This window comes from Lissotriton vulgaris, unplaced genomic scaffold (genome assembly GCF_964263255.1).
Source record: "Lissotriton vulgaris unplaced genomic scaffold, aLisVul1.2 SCAFFOLD_3532, whole genome shotgun sequence".
Taxonomy (NCBI): Eukaryota; Metazoa; Chordata; class Amphibia; order Caudata; family Salamandridae; genus Lissotriton; species Lissotriton vulgaris.
In genome coordinates this window covers 153,546-178,820 of record NW_028248847.1, presented here as the reverse complement: position 1 = coordinate 178,820, position 25,275 = coordinate 153,546, and the positions used below count along the sequence as shown (strand labels likewise).

Genomic DNA, 25,275 nt, shown 5'->3' with positions numbered 1-25,275 from the left:
GTGGAAAACTCTAAACTTGTGGTCACATGATTCTCATGGTAAGGAGGCTTGGGCTCTAGCATCAGGATAATAAATCATGTTCCCATACATGAAAGTTCCTCACACACATAGGTCAATTAGGTCATCAGACTTACAGTCAAAACACTAATCTGAAGATAGAATTGCCAGCAAGAATCAGAGTCAGTGGATACCTTTCTAATACTATTGGCAGTCAATTCAAATTGACCTCTCCTGAGTAAGTACTCTGTAAATACCCGCATTGTCCCTTCCTTGTGGACATCATTTGGGGGTTTCCCTGTAAGAGGAGGATAGGGGCTGTAAAAAATGTTGGTGCTATTTCCGCCATGCTTCCATGGTACGAACGTTCAGAATGCAATTAGGCAATATCTTGGTGCATATTTCCATAAGATAGATATACATCTTATGGGTGGAAATGGTGACAGAGCTAGGAGAGCTAATATGGACTATTGCAACCTGATTGGCACAATTCAAAATTGTCAGCCTTTTAGATCTTTGATGGAATATTGTATGAGTAAATCATTTGGCTGATTTTCATTGCTGCTTTCCTCTAAGTGTGGGCCATTGCATACAGATCAGCCACATAGAACTGTTGATTACCAATTACAAATAATTAAGATTGCATAATTACATAAAAATCATTGGTGAAAAGGGCATTCCTAATTTATTCCCCTTGCAATATGAAATGGCAGTGACTTTGATTGATATGTGGGAAGTCTGGCCAAGACGTTTGTGTGCAGCAAGAACCTCAAGGCTCTAAAAATAGTATTGAACCAAACACTCTCCAACACCCAATGTATAAAATGTAAGTTCAATATTTCAAATGTGTTTTTATCATTCCATGTTGCACCAACCTTGGAGTCTGTGTTGGCATTACTGTAATACAGAACCATAAAAAGGTACACCCACAGATCAAATCTTGACTGGTTGAGCCCAAATGATAATGGAAGTGTACAGTCTATTTTTACCTTGGCTAGCTTTTTAACTAATATGTTTATACCAGTGTTAATTAGTCAGATTGATTGTTATGAGACACATTGGAGAGGTTGCTTGTCAAGGTTTATTCATAAAACTATGACATATCCATTTATCACTGGTGGGAAATTCCATGCCCAAATCAAACCACTCACTTTAAACGTTATACAGGATGCCCCTGAGCCTTGGATGACATGGTGTAACTGGACAGGTCATAAATGTTCTTGTTATCCACAGTAGGGATCCACAGCTTATCTGAAAAGCTGTAACCACATTTCGAGGCAGCGTCAACTATGGGCCAAAAATACTGTGGTATGCTGTGATTCTCGGATCAATCGCCTCCATTTCAATAGCAACAACAACCCCTAAATTCAGTTGTCCCTCAGCACAAACTGAACTTCCAAAGGTCTAATGACATACTTAGCCTGCTGTACTCATACACCTCATTACGAGTTCCTCTGTAATTTAGATAGGTCGGTAAAAGGTCTTATTGGCCTCCCCTAAAATCAAGAGATTTGTGATAGCTCCTGAATTCTGTGTCTTTCGTTTGTGAACCTACTTGCTCTAAGGTCAAGCTCGGTTTGAAATAGTTAAATGAGGAATAACCAATTCAATCTGGACAAGAAATACCAATTTGATGATAATTCCTCATTTCTTAGAGCACCACATTACATACTAGTAACGTTTTACGTACCCCTTCCCCCAAAATTCACTGAAGACCCCGGTATGTGTAACTCTGGGGGACAGAGATACTGGATATGACTCCAGGCCCTAAGAATAAAGACCTTGGAGGGAGATTGAAGCACAAGGTGTCTGTCTTCTCACATGAACACAAGAAGTACTTGATTGGCAATTGAATGACCAAGGTGAATGCCAGTCAACTGTTTATGGTGAGATAAGTATCAATACGTCAACAGGTTTGGAGCTTTCTGACACACAAAGGGCACAATCACGTTGTTCCCACATTTTGCGGGTTTAAATTAAGCACCTGCTAATTTCCGATTATGTGATAATTCGCAAATTAGTGGGTGTACGGTTTGAGTAAAATTACGCAGGAATGGGTAATAACACAAATAATGTGTGATTCCCCATTCTTCCATGTGCCACTAGCACATGTACGCAATTAGCAACCTAGTTGTACATCAGGTTTTGGGCACAACAGAATGTGAGAGTCACGATCTTAAATGGCCTAAACAAAACTTTGGACAGCCTGTGCCATACAGTGACCATTTTTATGATGTTGCGATTCGTACCCCAGGCCAAAAAATTGCAAATAAACTTTTAGCGGTAAGAGAATAGCAATGTGTAAAGCTCTTTCTACTTAACCGAACCATTGATTCTGCTTGGCGTTTCTTAGGGTAGTTTTGCTGTGAAGTTTTTAATGAACATAAAAATAGACTTTAGCTAAAGACGTTCCATGTATCGTAATTATTTCAGGGCGGTTGCAAGTTTTCTAATTGACTGCCAGATGCCAATCAACCTAATGCTACACAGATAGCGCAATTAAGTCATGATAAATCTCTAAAACAATGATGACTTTTCCACTCATAGCATTTCGTAGCCTTCATCAGTGTGGTGTTCTATTTCAACACAGTAACTGGGTTTTTCATTTATATGACAGAAACAAGCCATTATAAGCATAACCTGGGCCCCAAAATCCAGACAGTCCCTGATTTAGCAGAATAATTTGCTTGGGACGGATTGATATGCTACCACCTGTATATATGGACTTGTGTAAGACCTTTTAGTGGGACATTAAAGAATGGATAATAGAAACTGGTCTGCGACTTAGTCCAGGCATATCTGCGTGTCTGAGCAAGGCTCTAAAGTTTTTAGCGGAGGTCCCATCAAGACTGGAAACCTGCTTACCAGTGATTTATACCTAGTTGTTGGATGGGCGAATGTTTGCTGTTTTCATTGCACAGGTGGTGTGTTGAACCAACCCAAAACTTTATTACTTGTCAGGGAATTTTGGGATCTGAATCTCTAAAGGGAGCTGTGTTTCAGGGCAGGAGTCTTTTTTTTAGAGGCATACCCCAGCTAACCTTGAGGCTTTTGGTTGCTTTGGTGGAATTATGGGCCATATGTATCATAGTTCCGTTTTGCGATTTCTAAATAGCGATTTTTAAGGAATCGCTATTTAGAAATCGCAAAATGGTATGTATATAGAAATCAGCTTCTTTTTAGCGATTTCTTAAAATTCCTTAATTGCGATTAGCAAATTGCTAATCGCAATTAAGGAATAAATTCCCATTCATTTCTGTGGGCCAGGAGGCCCATAGGAATGAAGGGGAAATGTGTGATTAGAAATTAGCTAACCGCAAATTGAGAATATTTTCAAGGGTGCAGGGGTGTCCAAAGGACACCCTGCTGCCCCCCTGAAAATGACATGTGTGCGCATATGGCGCACATACATGCCCTAAGGGCATGTATGAGCGTCACATGGCACCTTTTGTTTTTTTTAAATTGCTTTTTGAAAGGAATTCACAACTTACCACCAACTTGAAGTTGGTGGTAATTTGCAATTCCTTAGGGACAATTAGCAATATTTATTTGCTTGATACATTGCATTTAAGGAATCGCAAATTGTGTGATTCCTTAAATGCAATCGCAAAATAAGGAATCGCAAATTGTGCGATTCCTTATTTTGAACCACATTTGCTTAATACATACCATATTGAGAATAAGCATTCGCAAAGGCCGAAATTCTGCGAATTTCGGCCTTTGCGAATGCGAATTTCAATGATACATATGGCCCTTAAAGAAGAAGTTGCAATGTCCCTAAAGTCAAGGATGCCCGTGAGAGAAACCCCTCTGGGTTTGCGTACCCACTAAACAAGTTCAATTACTGGACGCAACCACCAAGTATCACAACAAATACTATAACTATCAATGGTCAAATTTAGACAACAGCATGCAGAGGTAACATTCATTCAAATGACAATATCAAAGAAATTTTTGTGATTTTTATATGACAGGAAAAGACACTGCGATAAAATTAAAAGGTAAACATGAGATTATTACACATTTCTAAATAAATTAAAATAATTTTTTTTCATACAATTGTAAAGTGCATCATGTTATACAAAAAGTGGAACCCGACTTTCGGGACATCTTTCAAACCCCTCCATTGATTGCCTACACCCGCAGTAACAATATGAAGGAAATCCTCACCAAAAAACAACCCATCCCCAAAGATCACAAAGGAACCCTTCCGTGCATGAATTGTAATAACTGCAATTGCATAATCAAGGGAAATACCATCAGACACCCCATGAAAGGCCATCCTATCAAACTTCATGTCAACGCCACTTGCGACTCTATGAACCTGATCTACGCCCTTAAATGCCCCTGCGGGAAATTGTATGTCGGTAAGACCGAGAAAAAAATTAAAGTGCGCATTAATGAGCACAAATCTAACATTCGAACAAGACACGAGAAATCCAATGTTGCTACGCATTTTCATGAATCCCATCACACCATCGCTCAACTTCAATTCATAGTATTGGAAACGATCACAAAAACTGAAGGCATTGACAACCGCAAATTACTCCTCAAAAGAGAACTTGAATGGATGTACCGTCTACAGACATTGAAACCGCATTGACTCAACGATCGCGTTGAATACAGTTGTTATTTATAATGATATTATTACATGTTATATCTTTTGACAAGTATTTCTCATTGCTCTTTATATTTCTTTATATTTCTTTGTACTTCTTCACATCATCTAAGCCTTTATTTCATTTTTCCCGACCTGTCCAACATGGCCACCATTTTTCTATCACCCTTTTTCTATGTTTTTTCTTTGAATACACCACGTTGGTCCTCTTTCTATTTATACACCCACGCATTTAACCTTCCTGCACGCCACTGGATCCACCTGCCCGGAACATCAACACACGCCGATTGAACCAGCGTAACCGCGCGCTTTCACGCCGAAGTAAGTTCTCCTTTCACCGAGCAGGTCACCTTCCCGGGACCGCCCGATTCAGCTTTATTTTTACTTTTAAATCACGTCACTCTCCGCTCACTCGGACAAGTTTCCTATCACATCCCCACACTACCCCTTGATCCCGCTACTTTTCTTTTCCTCTCGCTCACCTACCCAGTTCACTACGCGATTCACTGTCATACCCCATATTTACCTTTAGGCACTAAACCCTTCACATTTGTTGTTAGGCACTTAATACACCACATACTAAGCATGCCGTTTTTCTCTTTTTATTAATCCTTCACCCTGACACAGGCTTGTCTCTTCTTTTCAGCTCTCCTTGACAAAGGGCTTCCCGCCCGAAATGCGTCGGAGTTCTCATTTAACCATCAATGTGTTGATCAATCCACAAACTTTGTTGATATGATGTTAATATCACCAAGAAACTTTTCATGATAATCATCAAAAAATAAAAGTATCCTTATAAGAACATTGGAATCAATTTCTTGATCCACCCCGGAGTGCCTCCTTTAGGGATGTACACGCATGTCTATGCGTACACAACTTGCTTCACATTTTCATAGGCGTTTGACGGAAACGCCACCTATGAGTGCACCCCCCACTTCCTCTTTGTATACAAAAAGTTTATACAATATTACGTAAAACATAAAAAAATTTCATGAGAACACAAGTCGATGCGGCGTTTCGGTTAAAAAACCTTCCTCAGGACAGTTTCTCAAAATGTTAATTGGAGTGTCTACCTCAGCTATTCTTTCGTTGAAATTACCAGAACCCCGAAACGCTGTATACGGAGGAGCAGGGAGGCCAGCTTTTTTAATCCAGATGTTCTATAAATCTTGATAACCAGAACAAGCTGACGAAGCACATTTAGCACGCGGCTACAGCGATTTCATAAGCAGTACCTTTGTGAACATATACCTACTGGTGGCCCCTCCGATACAGTGAAAAATTATCAGATCTTATCAAAAGATAAAGAGAGACATTACCATATCCCAAATAAATGGGACTTCAATACCTTTGAGTGTGGACCCAAAACAGGACACCTCTATTTGTCTGTATTAAAATTAGACCTCAGATTGAATAGCTGAGGTAGACACTCCAATTAACATTTTGAGAAACTGTCCTGAGGAAGGTTTTTTAACCGAAACGCCGCGTCGACTTGTGTTCCCATGAACATTTTTAATGTTTTACGTAATATTGTATAAACTTTTTGTATAACATGATACACTTTACAATTGTATGAAAATGTTTTCTTTTAATTTATTTAGGAATGTGTAATAAACTCATGTTTACCTTTTAATTGTATCGCAGTGTCTTTTCCTGTCATATAAAAATCAAACATTTTTCTTTGATATTGTCATTTGAATGAATGTTACCTCAGCATGCTGTTGTCTAAATTTGACCATTGATAGTTATAGTTTTTGTTTTGATACTTGCTGGTTGCGTCCAGTAATTGAACTTGTGTAGTGTGTACTCAAACCCGGAGGGGTTTCTCTCACGGGCATCCTTGACTTTAGGGACATTGCAACTTCTTCTTGTCATTCCCCTGGTCCCAGACCGTACTTCAGGGGGCCTCCTATTCCTTTTGTACCTAAATCCTTAAAGCCACTAGCCACTAGCAATAAAGCTGTATCCATCAGTTCCACGTACATTGAGAAGAGATAATTGCTCCTCTGATGTCCTACACTGCTCGCACACCATTTACGAATACTTTAATATTCCCTCTTGTCCTTATACTCTCTAAAAATTCCAATATTCGTTTATTCCTCCATCGATAGTCCTTGCCCTGTATCAACAGAAATGTCCTCATTGATTGATCTTACCTGGCGCAGTAGTGTTCCTGGAAATGGGCGTGGTATGTGTAGTCGGGAAATCTATGGAGAGAAGCAAATGTACAATATGTAAGCTCACCCACACAGGAATTGAGTATGTGGCTTTTGATGAACTTCTTTGCCTAGATATTATTTAATTTCCACATGAACATGCATAGATTTCATTTAGTTGATACTGATCTGATGCAGGAATTCAGTGACTAAGGAATATGAAGAAATGAAGTTCTTTCAAGTACAACTCTGGATGCTCAGGACAACAGTGTGTAGATCATTATAAAATCCAGTAACCTTGGATTAACGGAGTCTGAAACCAAATTGAGGTTCGGAAGTGGCTAGAGTTTCTAATTAATATCACAAGTGGTTAATCGAATGGTATTACAGCCATTAGGGAATGGGATAACACATACTTTTCAAGCTGCACACTAGTTTTTTGATTTAATCGTTAGAGAATTCAAAGCCCTGAAGTGGTTCAGGGAGGGTGCTTGCAGTGTTCAGGATAAGCTTTATAAACATTATGGTACACATGTAATCAAATGTATCCTTCGGAGCCCTTCAAGTGTTGGTGTATTGGAAACAACAGAAGATTAGGAGATGTGCTCCTTCTTCTTGCTGCAACCAGTTCCCCCACATAAGTCTGGCAAATCCATTGATATTTACAGCATAATTGTGCACAATCAAGAAGTCAATTACTTAATTCTGAAATGCTAGAAGGGTGTTCTTATATCCTTTTCAATCACACAAATCCTTTAGCTTGTCTACCTTAGACAGAGTGCCAAAGGAGCCGACAGGCAAGACCAAGTCTAGGACAACTAGCACTGTTAGTTGATTAATGTCTGCAGACAGCCTCTCCACATTCTGGCCAAGGTGAATGTATACCACTACAAAGCATGTGTTTACAAAGCATGTGTTTACAACGCATGCGATTACAACGACTTGCTGTAGGGGGCGCTGGATGTTGGAATAGTATAATTTACTATTCCAACTCCAGTGTGTGCAATAGTAGGGAAGGTGTTGGAATAGTAAATTATACTATTCCTTAGCTTAGAGCGCCCCCTACAGCAAGTCGTTGTAACGGCTTGCGTTGTAATGGGTACTGGGATGTAACAACAATGGCTGTTTCCGGACAAGACAGGTTAGATGCCAAGGCCAAAGTGAGAACTTAATTGGAAGCAAGAAATACCATGAGGCCAAGACTATCCTGCCATTCGGCTAAGGCAAGCCAGTTCAAAGTTTCTTCTTTAGGAAATTCTACAGTAAAATGTGAAATGTTACCATAAATGTTACTTTCCTCTAGGATGGCTGCTGACTGGTCTCCTTCCAAGCAGGAGCCAGCTGGTACATGTGTGCGATGAGCAGTGTTAATAAATGCTGGAATGGTGTAGATGTCAGACGTTTAGAAGGCAAGAAATGAGATCAAGCTTTTGGTTTTCAATAGAGAACTCTTTTTTAGGATTTGAACGTCTGTTGTTGATACTGAGTGGGATGGGGAAGCACCATCAATGATGGTGAGAAGAAAAAGTAAAGAATATAACCTTTAGCTTATTGATGGACTCTACCACAATGAGGGAATTGCAAAAAAGATTTTGTTCTAATGAGTTTGCATTTTTATGAAGGCTGAAGTCACCCAGAAGGGAGGAGTGGGTGTGTTGGATGGCTGAATTGGTCAGGAAATCTGAGAATTTGTCAATGAAGTCCTTACTCTAGCCGAAGGTCTGAAGATAAGGCAGCGGGTTCAGTTGCAAAGAATGGAAAGGGGCACATGAGGGGCCCCAGGGAGTTGAGTCTCACTTGTTTGTCCAAGGTGTTAGACCCTATGGATGACAACAAACTCCTCCTTTCTTATGTGTATGGTCTGCACAATGGCTGCTACAGCTCGTGGGAACAAGAGCATCCAGGGTGTACAAAAATGTGGGGGAGAATCGAATCGTGTTTCTGTAATGAAGCCTGTGTCAAGATGTGATAGGTAAGGAGGTCTGCAATGTGTGGGGTGGAAAATTACAAAGAATGCGCTAATAAGCATGAGTTAGAATGTCTGGTGGGTACTTTGAGGCTGTGTTGTGGTTAGAGGGATGTGCATGAGGTTTGGTGTACATTTTGTAAGGAAGCTATATGAATATTCGTGTGGCCTACATCTGGGTGTGATTGACAGGAAGGGCAGTGTAGGGTCCCGGCTACGGTACATGTGTATACCTTACCTTTTAGGATGCCGAGGAACAGAGGCCTGCCTCTAACAAGCCCCAACAAGCAATGCTCTCAATGCTCTTGTCTATATTGCCTTTGGTGAGGATGTCAGAGCAGTGTCACGCCATCATGAATTGTCTGAAGTTGGGATAAGGCAGGAAGTGATGTAAAGAGATGGATGCTGGGAAATACAGTGATATTACCTCAGGTGCAGCTGGATGATGGAGATTGAAGTCTTGCCTGGCTTCATCTTTAAAAATGGTTTTGGCAGAAGCCCAGTGTTGTCACTTCCCGAAGTGGTGGATGATGGGAAATGCACTACTGCCACTTTTTGCTAAGGTGGATTAGGTAGATGAAACAACGTCTGCTGGTCTGGCGGCTTCTTTTTAAGATAGTTTTGATAATTAACCCATGATGTCACTTCCTGTTGATTTGGATGCTGGGAAATGCAATGATGTCACTCATGAGGAGGTGTATGATAGAGAATGATGTCTGCTTGTTTGGCCTATTCTTTTAAAGATTATTTTGGTGAGAAACCAGTGATGTTCCTTCCTGAAGAGGTGCATGCTGTGAAAGCAAATGGTGTCATTTCTTGTAGAGGTAGATGCTGTGAAATATAGTGATGACACTTCCTGTATATGTGGCTAATTAGGAATAAAATCACATTTCCTGGCTTCTTCTTGAAGATATATTTTGCAGGAAACCAGTTACGTTACTTCGAGTAGCAGTAAACATCACCTGTTTTGCATATACCGAAACTACGATTTTCAGACACAATCTGAACTCGAGGGTGCAGTAGAAATAATAATTGATTTCCTTTTAACAGTTCTGCTTTCCCCTTTCTGCTCTCTCTATCTGTAGCCATTCCCATGCACGGTTTGGTTAGTAAATTGCTGTCACTGTAACATGTAACGCCCACTAACGTCTTGTGGCGAAGTCTACGCTACATAGAACTGTTACATAATACAAAATGAAACAAAATAAAACAAAATGAAACACAATTGAACAAATTAAATGAAAACATGGTGGTGCCGTCAAAAATTGATTGTTTGACAAGGGTCATAGCGAATTGCTAATGGAGATATTGCCAGCATTTATGGATTTTTAAAATTTTAATACATTATCTTCCTTCTGGACAGCAGAGGTAAGGGGTTCCAAAAAGATGCAGCAGAATCGAGATAGCTCTGCAACCAGTTTGAACATGTTTGAGTTTGAGAAGGTGCACTAGATGGTGATCAGCTGATATTAAATGCAACAAAATACGTTAGGAGTTGAACAACTCAGACAACGGCGTTTGTCTACAGTTATGCCTTGATTTATGGACTAGACCCAATGCCTTATATTTTAATATCTCATGAATCGGAAGTAGTGCTGATGAAGTAACATGATCCATTGCAGACAGCCCTACCAAGAACCTCATAGATTCTTTTTCAATAAGTCAGAGTATTTTAGTGAGGATATCGAAGATTCAAATATATTGCCTTGGAATATTCCACCAACTAGGACATGAAAGTATTGACAATCATTACTTTGTGAGAAAAGAAAGAATGTTGATATATCCCTATAAGGTCTATAGGTGAAAATAGCATGCAATAGCTGCTGAACTGGTCTGTGTAGACATATTGAGAAAGGAATCTTCATTGACATCTAGCATTTTTACATAGCGCATAGGAGTAGGTGGGTCACACAAGAATGTTGTCAGGACTGCTATTCCTAAAGTGAGGTGTTACTCAAAGGAACCAAGATCTCAGTTGTGTCATTCTTTGTGGCATTGTCCAGGTAGAAAAAGCTATTAGCCTCTTTGCGATTGTTAAAAGTAACACTCTAGATTTATTTTGCCTTTTTGAGCAATGAATATCGTTTTAAAATACTTAAGTAAATGCAACAAAACCATTGCATTCAATGTGCCTGAGGTAGAGCATACAGAATAAATATTAATGGAAATAAAATTTAATTTTTGGGGACACCACAGACAGGACAGCAAAGTATAGAGGTGGGGATGACAGTGCCACCTTGCCACCTATGTAGAAAAATGCCTCTTTTTGCACGATTAGCCTCATTTTCTACTAACCAGGCCTCAGTGTATGCGTTCTGACCCTTAAACCTGTTGAAATTGGCTATACTCCTAATTGGCATATTTAACTTACCTATAAGTCCGTAGTACATGGGACAAAGTATACCTTTTTGTTAAATGTCACTGGTGAACTCCAGCACCAAGTGTGCTACCCTCTACAGTACACACATGATGGCAGGCCTACCATTGCATCCTATCTGTGCAGTTTTAAAACTAATAATTAGACCTCTCAAAATAACCTCTTTTGTCAGGCTTAAAGTCTCGTTTTAAATATTATTATGTCACCCCAAAGTAGAATTAATACCCATATGGACAGGTGCATGGTACTTAAAAATAGGGAATGTAAGCATTTAGGGCCTCATTTACAAACTTTTGACACACGGCAGAGAAGCAGGTCTTCCTACTGTGCTGCCATGCATCGAAAGCAAAGGGCAGGAATGTGCTGTGTCTACAAGATGCGGTACAAAAGGGGGTGGTGTCTACAAGATGCGGCGCAATCTTGTCCTTCTCTCCCCGCTGGTGCAAAAACAGCGTCTGTGCGCCAACGCAGACACATTTGTGCCATGTTGCAAGGGTGCCTGCCAATCATTGATGGCAGTTTCCTCTTTCTTTGCCTGCTGCAGAATGCAGCACGCGCAGAAAGAGGAGAAACAAGGAGAAATACAAGTATTTCTCCTCATTGAGCCACTCCTATGCCTCCCCTGTGGTAGGGGGAGGTGTTGGAATCATACGCATTCCCATTCGATTTTCGATTCCACAAAAATCTGGGAATGCTTCTGATTCCATGGGTGGTGCCTGGGAATACCCTGAGCATAACCCATGGAACACCACTTTCATGAAGTGTTTTGCATAAAAGGAGCACATATTTAAAATGCCATAAAAAGCCACGCAAAGTGGCTTTGCTTGGCCTTGTAAATATACTGCTGCATACTGCGCTGCTGGAGCATCAAAAAAGTGTATTACTTTCATTCCCCAGCATACACTTAAGAAAATCAATTTAAGAATGATTCCAGCATTTAGTTTATATCCACTTCTTTATTCTTCTTCTCCGCTAATTCATCTGTTTTCAGACAACACGTGTCTTGTCACAATTATCACGAACTTACATATAAATAAGGATCGCTACTACACCATTAATAACCAACAATTAGATCAAATCATCCATGGTGAGATCAGTGGAGTTCTTATCATGCTCCAAACATGCTCAACCAAATCAAATGTGTAAAAATTACTACATCTAACTGGTAGTTAATATTGATGGTGCAGTGATCCTTATTTATATGTAATTTCCTAGATCTCAAGAAGGCGCGATAGTTGCAGCAAAACACGTGTTGGCTGAGAACAGAAGAATTTTCGAAGAAGAACAATAAAGAAGTGGATATGAACGAAATGATGGAATCATTATTACATTGATTATCATAAGAGTTTGCTGGAGAATGTAATAATATTTTTTAGTTGGCCCAAGCCACATTTTGGAGAAAGGGGTGGTTCTCTCTATCATTAGGCATCGCATTTTATTGGTGATTGTTTTCATATTATATTGTGAACTTCCCTGTAGTGGGCCACTACCCAATTGAAGACCACCCACCAGTGAAAAAACATCAACAGACGTGACACTCCAGTGGTGCAAAAGTAGCACTATGGTCCCTAAAGGTTAAACATGTACTTACAGTGACAAGGTCCCCCAAAGGGTTAGTTGTTCCATAGGAAAGCTTTTATCAACAATATAAAATGTTATAAAGTTATCCCCACCTAGGAAACAATTACAAAGTTCTTTCTTTGACTTTTTAAAAATATTTATTACAAGCCCAATTCCCTGGCAAAGTGAGATTTGTAATACAGATTTTAGAAAAGGTACTTTTAGAAAGTCACGTCTTCCCTGCCAAAAGCTTCTAGAAGCCCATTGTCCACTGACACGGGTGAGCTGGATAGGCCACTTGATGAGGTGTGAGCTTGCGCACAGAACTGAGAAAAAGGCATTGGGGTAGGTGTTCTGTTTCTCTGGAAAGTTGTGGCTAGTGATCTCTAAAAGTGGTGGAGCATAACGTGCCAGGAGTTTAACCCATTTATTTCAATCTCAATCTCACTCATACCCAATTCTTCCTACATTTACTCTCTTCCTTAATCCTCACTGTAACTCATATTCTCTCATTTCCTCATTTTCACTCCCACTCACTGTTAAACACAAACATTCTCATTCTCACTTACAAGCACACTTACATACACTCACCCTTCAAGGCTTAATGACTTTGGGCCCTGGTTCAACTACACCTGCTGCGAAATTGAAAGCTACACCTATGGTTCACTTCCATTCCCTCTCAAAACCTCCAATCATTCACTCCTTTTAATACACTCGCATGCCTTCACTCAGTCCCTCCTACTCATATTCACTTATTCAAAGTCAAAAAGTTACTTTATTCGGTTACAATTTAAAACCATCAAAGTGCACATCACAGAGCATAGCACATTAAAACAAATTACATTTGTACAATAATTCATTCCAGTTCCCACACCTTTAGCAGGTTCACCATGAGACCTCAAATTCTAGGCCATCCTACCAGACAAAGCATTCCTTAGTATTTAAATAAATATATAAAAAGTTTATCCTAATCAAATGTCCACTATTAACATAACAATTTCCCAAAGACAGGTTAAAAATTAACAAAGTCCACACTATGGTACAGTGAGTCTATTCCTGCTCCTATTTGCCCCGATGATCAAACTTGCAACCCCAAAGCAAACTACTGGGGATGCTAACATTTGCAAATAAGCCAAAGCTGGACTGATTTGCTCGAAATTCCACCCTCTTAATAGTTGGATGATAAATTTCATGTGTAACGAAACATAAAACTCGCAAAAAAATATCATATGTAGGGTATTCTGTTCCGAGAAGTTGTCACAGGGACAGGGGGCCAATGTCCCTTCTTTAAAAAAAACCTTTGGAAAGGCAAGTAGCCAGGGCACCACATTATGCTTAAATCTAATTAAAGCAAATAGATGGTATGGTTTATTTATATATGTTAAATATGGCTGTATCTGCCTACCTAAGTTCAGCGTGACAAAGCTCCTCACAGTGGGTTTGACTAATTCCCTTTCTTCCCTTATTAACATGGATCTAGCCAAGAGCTGCTGCTTTAATCATCTGATAGCTGACTTACCAAGAGCTCTAGGGCTTAGGAATAAGTCAGGACAACCAAGAGATTCCATTTGTGTCTTAATGTAACGGACCCAAGGTATTTCTAACCCTTTGTCCAGAGAAACGCAATCTTGGATGCTCAATTGGTTCAAATTAGGGGGGCGGTTGGGCCCAAATTCTCAGCCAGCATAATGATGGGGCAACCGCAATCTGATCCGAAATTAGGGTGGAGGCCGGGACTGACAGCAACTTACGAAAAAAAATATTTTCAACTGGATTTTACCGGTCTCTATATATCCCCAAACATCACTCCCATAGGTTACCATAGGGAGACACTTGGCATTGTAGATCATCATGAGGGCAGGGAGCGGTTTGGAGCCAATTCTTCTAGCAAACTCTAGGATGGCCCCAGAGGCTCTAGCAAGGGTGTTCTTTTTATGGACACGCTGGGTGGACGACGAACGTCTTTCATCAAAAAGAACGCCTAAAGATGAGAAGGCGGGGCCCTTTCTACGTTTCATTCCCTTACAGTAAAATGTAGCATTCCTTGCTCTAGCTGTACCAATAGTCATTGAGGGTGACTTTTTATGATTTGTGATTAGATCTAGAGAGTCCATAAAATCTATAAAACAATCTAAAAGAGACTGCAGCCCTCGTGACGTCCTTGCCACTAAAACCGCATCATCGGCATACAGTAAATCAGTTTTGGGCCAACTTTTGGGTCATCTTTACAAGAGGATATCAGGGCATCCCCAGGTTTGTTTATAGAAAGTGTGAAACACAGGGAAGCTAAAATGCACCCCTTTCACACCCCTCTCTTGACAGCCTATGCTTCAGTTAGGCCACCATCTTCATTATAACGGACAGCGGCTGTGGTGTTTTCATGAATGGCCGCCAAGAATGAGATCAAATCTGCCTCCATGCGGATGCTGTGAAGGGATGCCCAAAGTTTTGGTCTATTTACAAGGTCAAAAGCTGTGGTTAGGTCCATAAAAGCCAAATGGAGATCCCCACGCTTTGTGACCGTTTACTTCCCTATTACTAAATGTAAATTAAGACATTATCCCACTGTGCCCTTTCCCTGTCTAAAACCATATAGAAGATCAGAGATGATGCTGTTTTTTTCCAACCAATCTGTTAAACAACTTTCCCTATTATTTTAGCTGTGGAATCCAAGAGTGAGATCGGTCTATAACAGGCCGGATCCTCTCTTGAGCCCTTTTTAAAAATCAGGACAATTACCGCCTTCGCCCAAGACGGGAGAAAGCCGACCTGGGTTGCAGCGTTAAAAAATAAAGCTTAGGATTTTTGCCCAAAGAATAGGATCTGCCCTGTAAAGATCAGCCGGCACCCCATCCAGGCCTGGTGCCTTCCCCCTTGTTGTTGACATAATTGACTCAGTGACTTCGTACAGTTTGAAGCCCAGGGCATTTAAGACACAATCTGTCTCCCCTGGCCAACTAATAGACCCCTGGTTCACGTCACTGTATACGCCCCCAAAGTGCTGAGCCCACCTCTCTGGAGAGATAAGATAATCATTAACAGAGTTAGTGGAATCATCAAAAGTGGGGCTATTTACCATGGTCCAAAACCTAGTGCTATTCGCCAAGACACTTGCTTGGCTACGTTCGTCCCAAGCCATCTCTCTTAGCTGCGACTTTCTTTTTGAACTTAAGTTTTATAGGCCCTTCTGGTTTGCTTAACCCTATCAGGGTCCCTAGGCTTCACATTAAGCTCCTCTAAGAACACTCTGTGCATACTAACACAGGCTTGGTCAAACCATTTTTTATGGTTCTTGGGCCTTAGTTTGCAAGGGACTGTCAAGTTTATCGCTGCCTGCCTGGTAATACAGTCAAATGCACCTAGGATTATTGATGGATCGGAATCCTGGTCCATACAAATTCCAAACTCCTCTGCGCAGTCGGTATATAGATTTTCAAGAAAACTATCTGGGGTAATTACCTCCCATCTTAACCTGCGGGCTTGCTCTTTTGGGGCGATATTGGAGTTGGTTATGTGAACCAGGGGTTTAGTCTTCTCAGTAACAGAGATATTGATAATCAGAGTCAAAAGGTTGTGGTCACTCCGGCATGTATGGGTTGCACAGAAAGTACCTAGTAAGACGTCAATAATCCTGAGACTAAAATGTAGATAATTGGCATATCCTTTACAGTAATTTAGAAGAAAATGAAAAAATGCAGAAACCAATGTTTGCACACAGAAGAAACAGGAACATCAAGGGCCATATTACTCGCTCCAGGTACAGAGAGGGTCCCTCCTTTATCCAAAAAACAATTGACGGTAATTCCCCCATCACTGGCACATACAAATGTAACACCTGTTTGGCCTGTGATTCAGCATTAGTAGGTGCTAGCTGCACCTATCAAGGGTTTACCTTTCGACCCGCTAAGTTCTCAAACTGTAAGACCAAAAACATCATCTATCTTCTTATTTGCCCCTGCGGACTTGGTTATGTGGGAGAGACAGGCAGATTGTTTTGTACTCGGTTGACTGAACACCGTTCAGCAATTCGTACTTCCAAAACTAGTTCCCCACTTGTGAAACATTTCTTGGAGTGTGAACATAAACCCACGGACATCCGTTTGTTCATTATAGAGAACTGCAATACTGAGAATAGTATCAATTCTGAATTTGTTCGCAAAAAAAGTGAAGTTTTTTTTATCTTTACCTTGGCATCATACCCCAAGGGTCCGAACAATGAAATACCCTGGGAAAACACCATAAAATATAACATCAAATAATTCCCCTACTGAGCAAAGTACGTGTTTCTTCTTCAGTTGCTCCTATATATTGTTCATGATAGTTTTACACCTAAAGAGATGAAGATCGTGAGTGGCGCGAAGTTGCAAAGGAAGTGCATTCCAAGCCCTTGCTGCTTTTACAGAGATGGATTGTCCACCTAAACATGCGTGCTGGAATCGTGGGAGAGCCAGTCGGCACTGGTTGGCCGACCTAAGGCGGCGGTTGGGGACATACATGGAGAAACGCCTCCTAAGGTAGTTAGGTCCTTGACCATGTGTGACTCTGAAAGATAGAACCAGAGTCTTAAACAGAACCCGTTGGGCCACTGGCAACCAGTGTAGACTACGCAGATGTTGCCGTACGCTAGACCTACTCGAGATGTTAAAAAGAAGTCTAGCGACAGCGTTCTGAATAATCTGAAGACACTTGATCAAGTAAGCTGGGATGCCGATGAACAAGGTGTTCGCGTAGTCTAAATGAGAAAGGATAAGGGCACGCGACACTGTTTCTTTCACCTCCCTCGGAAGCAAGGGAAATAATCTGCGTAAAGCTTTGAGAGTGCCAAAGCAAACGCCGGTTAATTTTTTTATGTGATCCTCAAATTTAAGGTTTTCACTAAACCACACTCCCAAGTTTTTTGCCAAGTTTCCCGTCGAATGGGGGCAGGGAGCATCGGGTGGCCACAATAGTTCTCTGAAATTGGTTGGAAAATCTCCGTAGAGGAGAACTTCAGATTTTTCCTCATTGCACTTCAGTTGAGCAAGTGCAAGCCAACGGAAGACCGATGAGAGGCAGAGCTGGATAGAGGAGGTATCCAGATCGGCACCTGGCCAAGTGTACAGTAGCTGGGTGTCATCAACGTAGGCAATGATTTTTGCAACTAGTTGTTCACCCAAGAAAATCAGAGGGGTCAAATAAATATTAAACAGCAGGGGACTGAGAGTAGACCCCTGAGGCACCCCAGTGGATAGTGTCCTGGCTGAGGACGCGTGGGGCGGCATCCACACCTGTTGGGTCCGATTATTCAGGAAGGATGTCAGCCACTCCAAGGCGGAGCTAGTAATACCAATAGCAGACAGCCTGGTGAGAAGAAGCTGATGGGGCACCGTGTCAAAGGCGGCAGAGAGGTCTAACAAAATCAATGCCGCTCTGCCCTCCGTCCAGGCACGCCCTAATAACCTCTGACATCTCAACCAGTGCTGCTTCAGTGCTATAGGCAGGACAAAACCCTGACTGGGCCGGGTGCAAAGCATGGGAGGCCTCCACAACGGAGTCCAACTGGCGATACGCCATTTTTTCACCTTGTTCTTTAAAAAAGCACAAAAACGGCATCTTTTCAATCAATCAATCAATCAATCAGCAGAATTTGTATAGCGCGCTACTCACCCGTTAGAGTCTCAAGGCGCTGAGGGGGTGAGGGTCGCTACTGCTCAAACAGCCAGGTCTTGAGTTGTTTCCTGAAGGAGAGATGGTCCAGGGTCACCTTAGGTGGGTGGGGAGGGAGTTCCATGTCTTGGCTGCCAGGTAGGAGAAGGATCTTCCTCCGACGGTGGATTTGTGGATTCGTGGGACGGAGGTGACGGCGAGGCTGGCGGAACGGAGGTGGCGGGTGGGTGTGTAGAATGTGAGTCGGCTGCTGAGGTACTTCGGGCCCGTGTCGTGGAGAGCTTTGTGTGCGTGGGTGAGGAGTCTGAATGTGATCCTCTTGTTGACGGGGAGCCAGTGCAGGTCTTTCAGGTGGGCAGATATGTGGCTGTGGTGAGGGATGTCCAGGATGAGTCGTGCTGAGGCGTTCTGAATGCGCTGGAGTCTTTTCTGGAGTTTGGCTGTGGTTCCAGCGTAGAGGGTGTTCCCGTAGTCCAGACGGCTGGTGACGAGGGCCTGGGTGATCGTCTTCCTGGTTTCAGTGGGGATCTATCGGAAGTTCTTTCGAGGCATGCGCAGGGTGTTAAAGCAGGATGACGAGACGGCGTTGACTTGCTTGGTCATTGTGAGGGAGGAGTCCGGGATGAAGCCCAGGTTGCGTGCATGGTCCGTTGGCTTGGGTGCGGTGCCCAGGGCAGGGGGCCACCAGGAGTCGTCCCAGGCAGAGGGAGATGGTTCGAGAATGTCTGAGTTCAGTTTCAGACGGCTGATCTTCATCCATTCCGCGACGTCTTTCATTCCTTCCTGGAGGTTGGCTTTTGGCAGAGGCAGGGTCGTTGGTGAGGGAGAGGATCAGCTGGGTGTCGTCGGCGTAGGAGATGATGTTGAGGTTGTTTCAGCGTAAGATGGCTGCGAGAGGGCTCATGTAGACGTTGAAGAGGGTGGGGCTGAGTGAGGATCCTTGCGGAACGCCTCAGATGACTTCGGTGGCCGAGGAGCGGGACGGGGGGAGGCGGACTCTCTGGGTTCTTCCGTCGAGGAACGAGATGATGCACTCCAGGGCCGCTCCTTGGATTCCGGTGTTGCTGAGGCGCTGTATCAGGGTGCGGTGGCATACGGTGTCGAAGGCTGCTGAGAGGTCCAGGAGGATGAGGGCAGCAGTTTCTCTGTTGTCGAGCAGGGACCTGATGTTGTCGGTGGCTGCGATGAGGGCGGTCTCGGTGCTGTGGTTTGCTCGGAACCCAGACTGTGAGGGGTCGAGGGATCCGTTGGTCTCGAGGAAGGCGGAGAGTTGTCTGTTGACGGTGTTCTCGATGACTTTGGCTGGAAAAGGGAGGAGCAACATGGGGCAGAAGTTCTTGAGGTCCGTGGGGTCCGCGGTGAGTTTCTTCAGGAGGGCGCTCAGCTCGGCATGTTTCCACCTCTCTGGGAAGGTGGCGGATGCAAAGGAGCTGTTGATGATGTTCCGGAGTTGGGGTGCGATGATGGAGTCGGCTTTGTTGAAGATGTTGTGTGGGCAAGGGTCGGTAGGGGAGCCGGAGTGGATGGTGTTCATCAGGCAGGTGGTGTCTTTAGTGCTGACCGGGGTCCAGGTGCAGAGGGTGGTGGTGGGGGGGCGTTGGTTCGGTGGTTGGGTCCGTGGTCTGCGCGCTGAAGCTGTTGTGTATGTCGGCAATCTTGCGGTGGAAGAACGAGGCGAGTGAGTCGCAGAGGTCTTGCGAGGGTGTGATGTCGTTGTTGCAGGTGCTGGGGTTGAAGAGCTCTTTAACAATGCTGAAGAATTCCTTGTTGTTGTGGGTGTTGTTGTCCAGTTGTTCTTTGAATGTTGTCTTCTTGGTGGTGCGGATCAGCTGGTGGTGTTTGGGGGTGGCGTTCTTGAGGGCGGTCATGTGTTCTGCTGTCTGGTCGTGGCGCCAGGCTTTCTCGAGGGTGCAGCAGGTTTTCTTTTTGAGTTTGTTGGTAAACCAGGAGGCTTTCCTGCTGCCGGGTCTGCTGGGAGGATTCTTCAGTGGTGCGAGTTCGTCGGCGCAGTTGATGAGCCACTGTGTGAGGTTGCGGGCTGCTTATTGGGGTCCGTCGTGTTGGTGGGCGGGTTCTGGCTGAGGGTGGTGGTGAGCTGGTCGGCGGTGATCTTGCTCCAGTTTCTGCGGGGAACCTGTTGTGGGTGGTGGTGGGTCGTGGTTCTCCTTAAGCTGAAGTGGACGCAACTGTGGTCTGTCCAGTGTAGTCCGGTTGAGTGGCTGAAGGAGATGTTCCTGCTGGAGGAGAAGATGGGGTCGAGCGTGTGGCCGGCGTAGTGGGTGGGGGTGTTCACCAGTTTCTTGAGTCAGAGGTTGGCAAGGTTATCCAGCAGGGCGGCGGTGTTGCAGTCCTTGTTGTTCTCCAGGTGGAAGTTGAAGTCCCCTAGGAGGATGTAGTCTGTGGAGGTGAGGGCGTGCGGACTGACGAAGTCTGCGAGGGCTTCGCTGAATTGTGTGCGTGGTCCCAGGGGTCTGTAGATGAGGGTGCCTCTGAGGGTGGTCTTGGGGTCGGTGTGTATCTGGAAGTGAAGGTGCTCGGCGGCGGTGAGGGTGTCGTTGGAGTTGGTCGTGATGCGGCTGGTGTTTCTGTGGACGATGGCGATGCTTCCTTCGGTTTGGTTGACGCGGTCCCTTCGGGTGATCTTGTAGCCCTCCGGGATGGCTATGGAGATGTCAGGGGCTGAGGAGGCGTTCATCCATGTTTCTGTGAGGAAGGTGACGTCTGTTGATGTTGAGTCGAGGTGGTTCCAGAGTTCGACGGCGTGCCTGTGGACGGAGCGGGTGTTGAGCAGGATGCACTTGAGGTGGTTGTTGCTGGGGCTCGGCTTGGCGGGTGTGGTGCAGGTTCGGAGGCAGGTGAATTGCAGGCTTGGCAGGTGAAGGGTCCGTGGATGTGTTTCGGGGTGGCTCCGTAGCAGGCGGGGTTCTGGCCGGCATTGAGTGCGTGGAGGGTTGTGGCGTCGTAAGTTCATCGGGTGCACTGGCATCGACGAGGACCAGGGGTTCTGGCACTGGGCACGGTCCAGGCTAGGACTGGCGCAGACAGGCTTGCCTTTGGCGTGGACTCCTCCATAAATGGCGAAGTGGGAGGGAGGAGCAGCTGGGAGGCGGGAGTGGGGTGGCGAATGGGAAGGGGCACTGAGGAGAGGGGGCGGGGCCACAGGGAAGCAGCAGCGGGGATCGGAGAGAGGGGGGAAAAAGAGCAGGAACCGGAGGTGAAGGGGAGATAATCAAGAGACAAGGGCGGGGAAAAAGGAAGAGAAGCGTGGCACAGAGCAAGCCTAGAATCCTCAGCTGCAGGAGCAGTGGCGATTCACGGGCAGGGAGGCGCACGGACTACAGGACCCAGAGTCCTGCGGGAGCAGCGGTGGACCAGAGAAAGTAGCGGCAGTAGCTGAGGTACCTGGGCACACTCACGGGGGAGTCTGCGCAGCGTGTGGAGTGACCAGCCCTGAAGCAGGGTCAGGGGTCACATGGCACTATAACTTCCATTTCCACTCATTCTGTCTCTCTGCATGAGCTCGCTCCAGGACACTCCAGAGTATTTGAGCGCGCTACAAAACCTTTTATAACATACCATAACATAACATAACATAGTGCCTCCTTCGCCGGAGTTTTAATTCATCTTTTATTCTCTTCTTCTTATGTCATTATTATTCTGTACAGTATAAGGATTTTTCTTTCATTAAATAGGTTTCGCATGTTATTTTACTTTTTGCATACCAAATTATTTTCATTTGTGGTTTAGTTTTAGTCTTCTCCGTATATTTGGTTTTCTCTATGTATTTTCACGTACCAGTCGGCGACACGTCCATTTTATGCTCGTATTTTTTGTTCCGTGTGATAGGATATTTATTTTATCACGTCCATTGCTAGGACAATATTAGCACGTGTTTTTCTTTTATACGCATGTGTGCTCTTGTTCACGCACGTTTTCATTCATTCTTTCTTGTTTTTGTTACCGCACTCTAGTTGTTTTTACCCATCAGGCCCATTGTCGTGACGTCTTCAGCGTGCGACCCTTTCCGGCACGTTCGTGGGCTCCGCTTTTGCACGCGACTTATAGTTTTCTGTTTCATTTCAAACTTCATCCAGGTCGGAATCCCACATATGTGTATACTCCACGCCAGGCTGCCCGTAAGTAGTTATTATTGTGTTGGCTGTCTGTATTAGGTTCTTGCACGGCTAAATGCCTGGTCTTGCATTCATTTGTTTCACTTAGTGTCCACCTTTTAAGCAAATGTAATGAATTAGTAGGCTATTTGTAGACGTATAATTCGCATGCAAGGTTGATTGTAGTGGTCATACGTAGTTAGGGTCGCCCTGTAAATATATACATTCAAAATACGGAGCTGGGCATTTATATAACTTTAGATTTTACTTATTATTTTTTGGAGTCTTCTTCATCCTTCATGAATGGAAAGGGGCAACCATTCGGTCCCCCCGAACGTATGGTGGAGTACCACGATCCCCCCGGGAAGCCATCTTGGGCGGGAGGCGAGTCTCGGCTGGTATGCCCGAAGCGGCGTAGCCGGGGCGCGCCTTTTCCCGCCCTAGAGTGGGCTGGCCTAGACACCGACGCGGCCGGCCACGCCCTCGGAGGCAGGCGGGGGCGGGTTTACGCCCACCCCGAAGACGGATAAAAGGAGCGGAAGCCAAGAAAGCATCCTCTTGTTCCTGTGCTCTGAAGCTGCACCTCCCCGCTGCACGTGAGCTCGAGACGGAACGAAGAGCAATTTTGAGCGTTGTAATCTTTCTTTTGTCTTACAGATATCCCGTCTGAGAATGCCCAAGAAAGTCGGAAAGCGGGTCGGTACCGAGGAGATGCTCCGCATGCTCATGAAGGAGATAGCCGATCTGAAGAAAAAGGTGGAGGCTAAGGACGGGGAGGGAGGACCGAAACGGCCTTTGCAGGGAACAATCCCCGGTGGAAAAAGCAAGAGGCCCAGAAGGGGAGCACTTGGGGGAGACACCCCGGTTCCCGAAACCCCACGAGAGGAGCCAATCCCGGTGCCGAAAGAGGGGAATCCAATCCCTGTGGTGGTCACCCCCGTGAACAGGGAGGATATGCCCCCCGAGTTAGCGGCACAATTGGCAGCGTGGTTGGGAAACGATAGCGAGGGCGCCACGGCTGACGACGCCCGGGCAGTAATGAGGCAACTGCGGGAATCTAGGAAGGCTGCGAAGGCAACATCTTCTGTTCCCCCGCAGGTTCCGGCGGGTGGAAGTACAGCAGGCCCAAGTTCGGCGACAAGCGCGGGGTCTACTTCAGGTAAGCGGCCATTGCCGATTGCGGGGGAGGGGTCTGTACCTTCTCGAAGGGAGAAGATTGCCCAGCACGTCCCACAAGAAATTAAGGAATTGATTTGGGCGGATAAATATGTAAACATGTTTTCATTGCTTACCGACCATTACGAGATTGAGCATGTGAAGAGTCAAAAGGAGCTCATGCATCCGAGTGTTTGGCGCGCAAAAATGGCCGCCTTTAAGGTCGACGAGACCATTGGTACTTGGGGCAGAGCGTGGGGCATTTTTACTTCCATCATGGGTGAGCGCAGGCCCGAGTTGTTGACCGAGTTACCCATTTATCAGTCGCGTATTATGGAGTATTCTGTGGCATATGGGGGCAATCAGTGGTTCTGCTATGACAATCTGTTTAGAAAAGCTAAAGAACACAACCCATTGTTGACTTGGGATTGTTACGACTCCGTGTCATGGCAAAAAATGGAGAGTACAGGGACGTTGAAGGTATCATTGGTAGGGAGTAACGGGGGGGAATCTTCCCGCCAAAACTCTGGGACACCCTTTCGGACGGGTGCAGGTAACGAGTACCACTCGAAGCCGAGTGGCAACACAGGTAAAAGGGGGATCTGTTGGAATTTTAACAGAGGGAAATGTACGAGGCCCCAGGGGTCATGCAAATTCAGACATGAGTGTGGAGGGTGTGGGCAGCCATCCCATCCTGAGTCCATGTGCAGAGCCAAAACGGGTGATAACGGTGGTAAGGGAGGCGCCAAACAGGTCTAATATAGTCCGAGGGGCGCCTTTACCGACCCCGATTGACACCATGGCAATGATTCCTTGGCTCAGCGAATACCCGGATCATGCTTCCGCTGGGGTGTTACGAAACGGGTTTTCATATGGTTTCCGCATCCCAGTGGGGGATTTTCAGGGGGTACCAAACTGTAAGAATCAAATGTCGGTCTTACAGCACACGGCGGTGGTGCAGGTAAAGATTGGGAAAGAGGTGACTCGAGGTCGTGTCGCCGGTCCATTCGATTTGCCACCGGTTGCTAACTTTGTTTGTTCCCCTCTAGGGGTGGTCCCCAAGAAGGACCCAGGTGAGTTTCGGCTGATACATAATTTGTCGGCCCCACGGGGTCTTTCCGTGAATGACGCAATAGACCCGGAAGTATGTTCAGTGCGGTACGCATCTTTCGATGAGGCCGTTGCCATGTTGAATCGCCTGGGGCCCGGGACGCTGATGGCAAAATCGGACATCGAATCAGCATTCCGGTTGCTCCCGGTACACCCAGACGATCAGCGTCTCCTTGGTTTTCAGTTTCAGGGTCGCTATTACATGGATAGATGTATGCCAATGGGATGCTCGATTTCATGTGCCTATTTCGAGAAGTTCAGTTGTTTTCTGCAGTGGGTATTCACAAGGAAGACAGGTTTTCAACATGTGATGCATTATCTCGATGACTTTCTGTTTTTGGGGGCAGCCGGGGATCCTGAGTGTGGACAGGCTTTACATGAATTTTGTGTCCTAATGAATCAATTTGGTGTGCCATTGGCGCCAGGTAAGACTGTGGGTCCCTCGACCTTGATCGAGTTTCTGGGGATCGAGCTCGACTCGGTGGAAGGTTGTTTTCGATTACCCAAAGAAAAAGTGTTAAAATTCAGGTTATCCCTTGAGACATGTATTCGTGCAACGAAAGTAAACCTGCATCAAT

The 25,275-nt window shown here is 44.7% G+C and overlaps 1 protein-coding gene across 1 annotated transcript in view; it reads right to left on the bottom strand.

Annotated features, from left to right (window-relative positions):
- Positions 1-25,275, bottom strand: part of LOC147663797 (scavenger receptor cysteine-rich domain-containing group B protein-like) — a gene marked incomplete at its 3' end in the record, with an annotated part of 206,849 nt that overhangs the window by 36,221 nt on the left and 145,353 nt on the right. Inside the window, exon 16 of the mRNA XM_086950198.1 lies at positions 6,772-6,822. Within this exon, the coding sequence (XP_086806324.1) occupies positions 6,772-6,822 (51 nt within the window). The remainder of the gene's footprint in view (positions 1-6,771; positions 6,823-25,275) is intronic.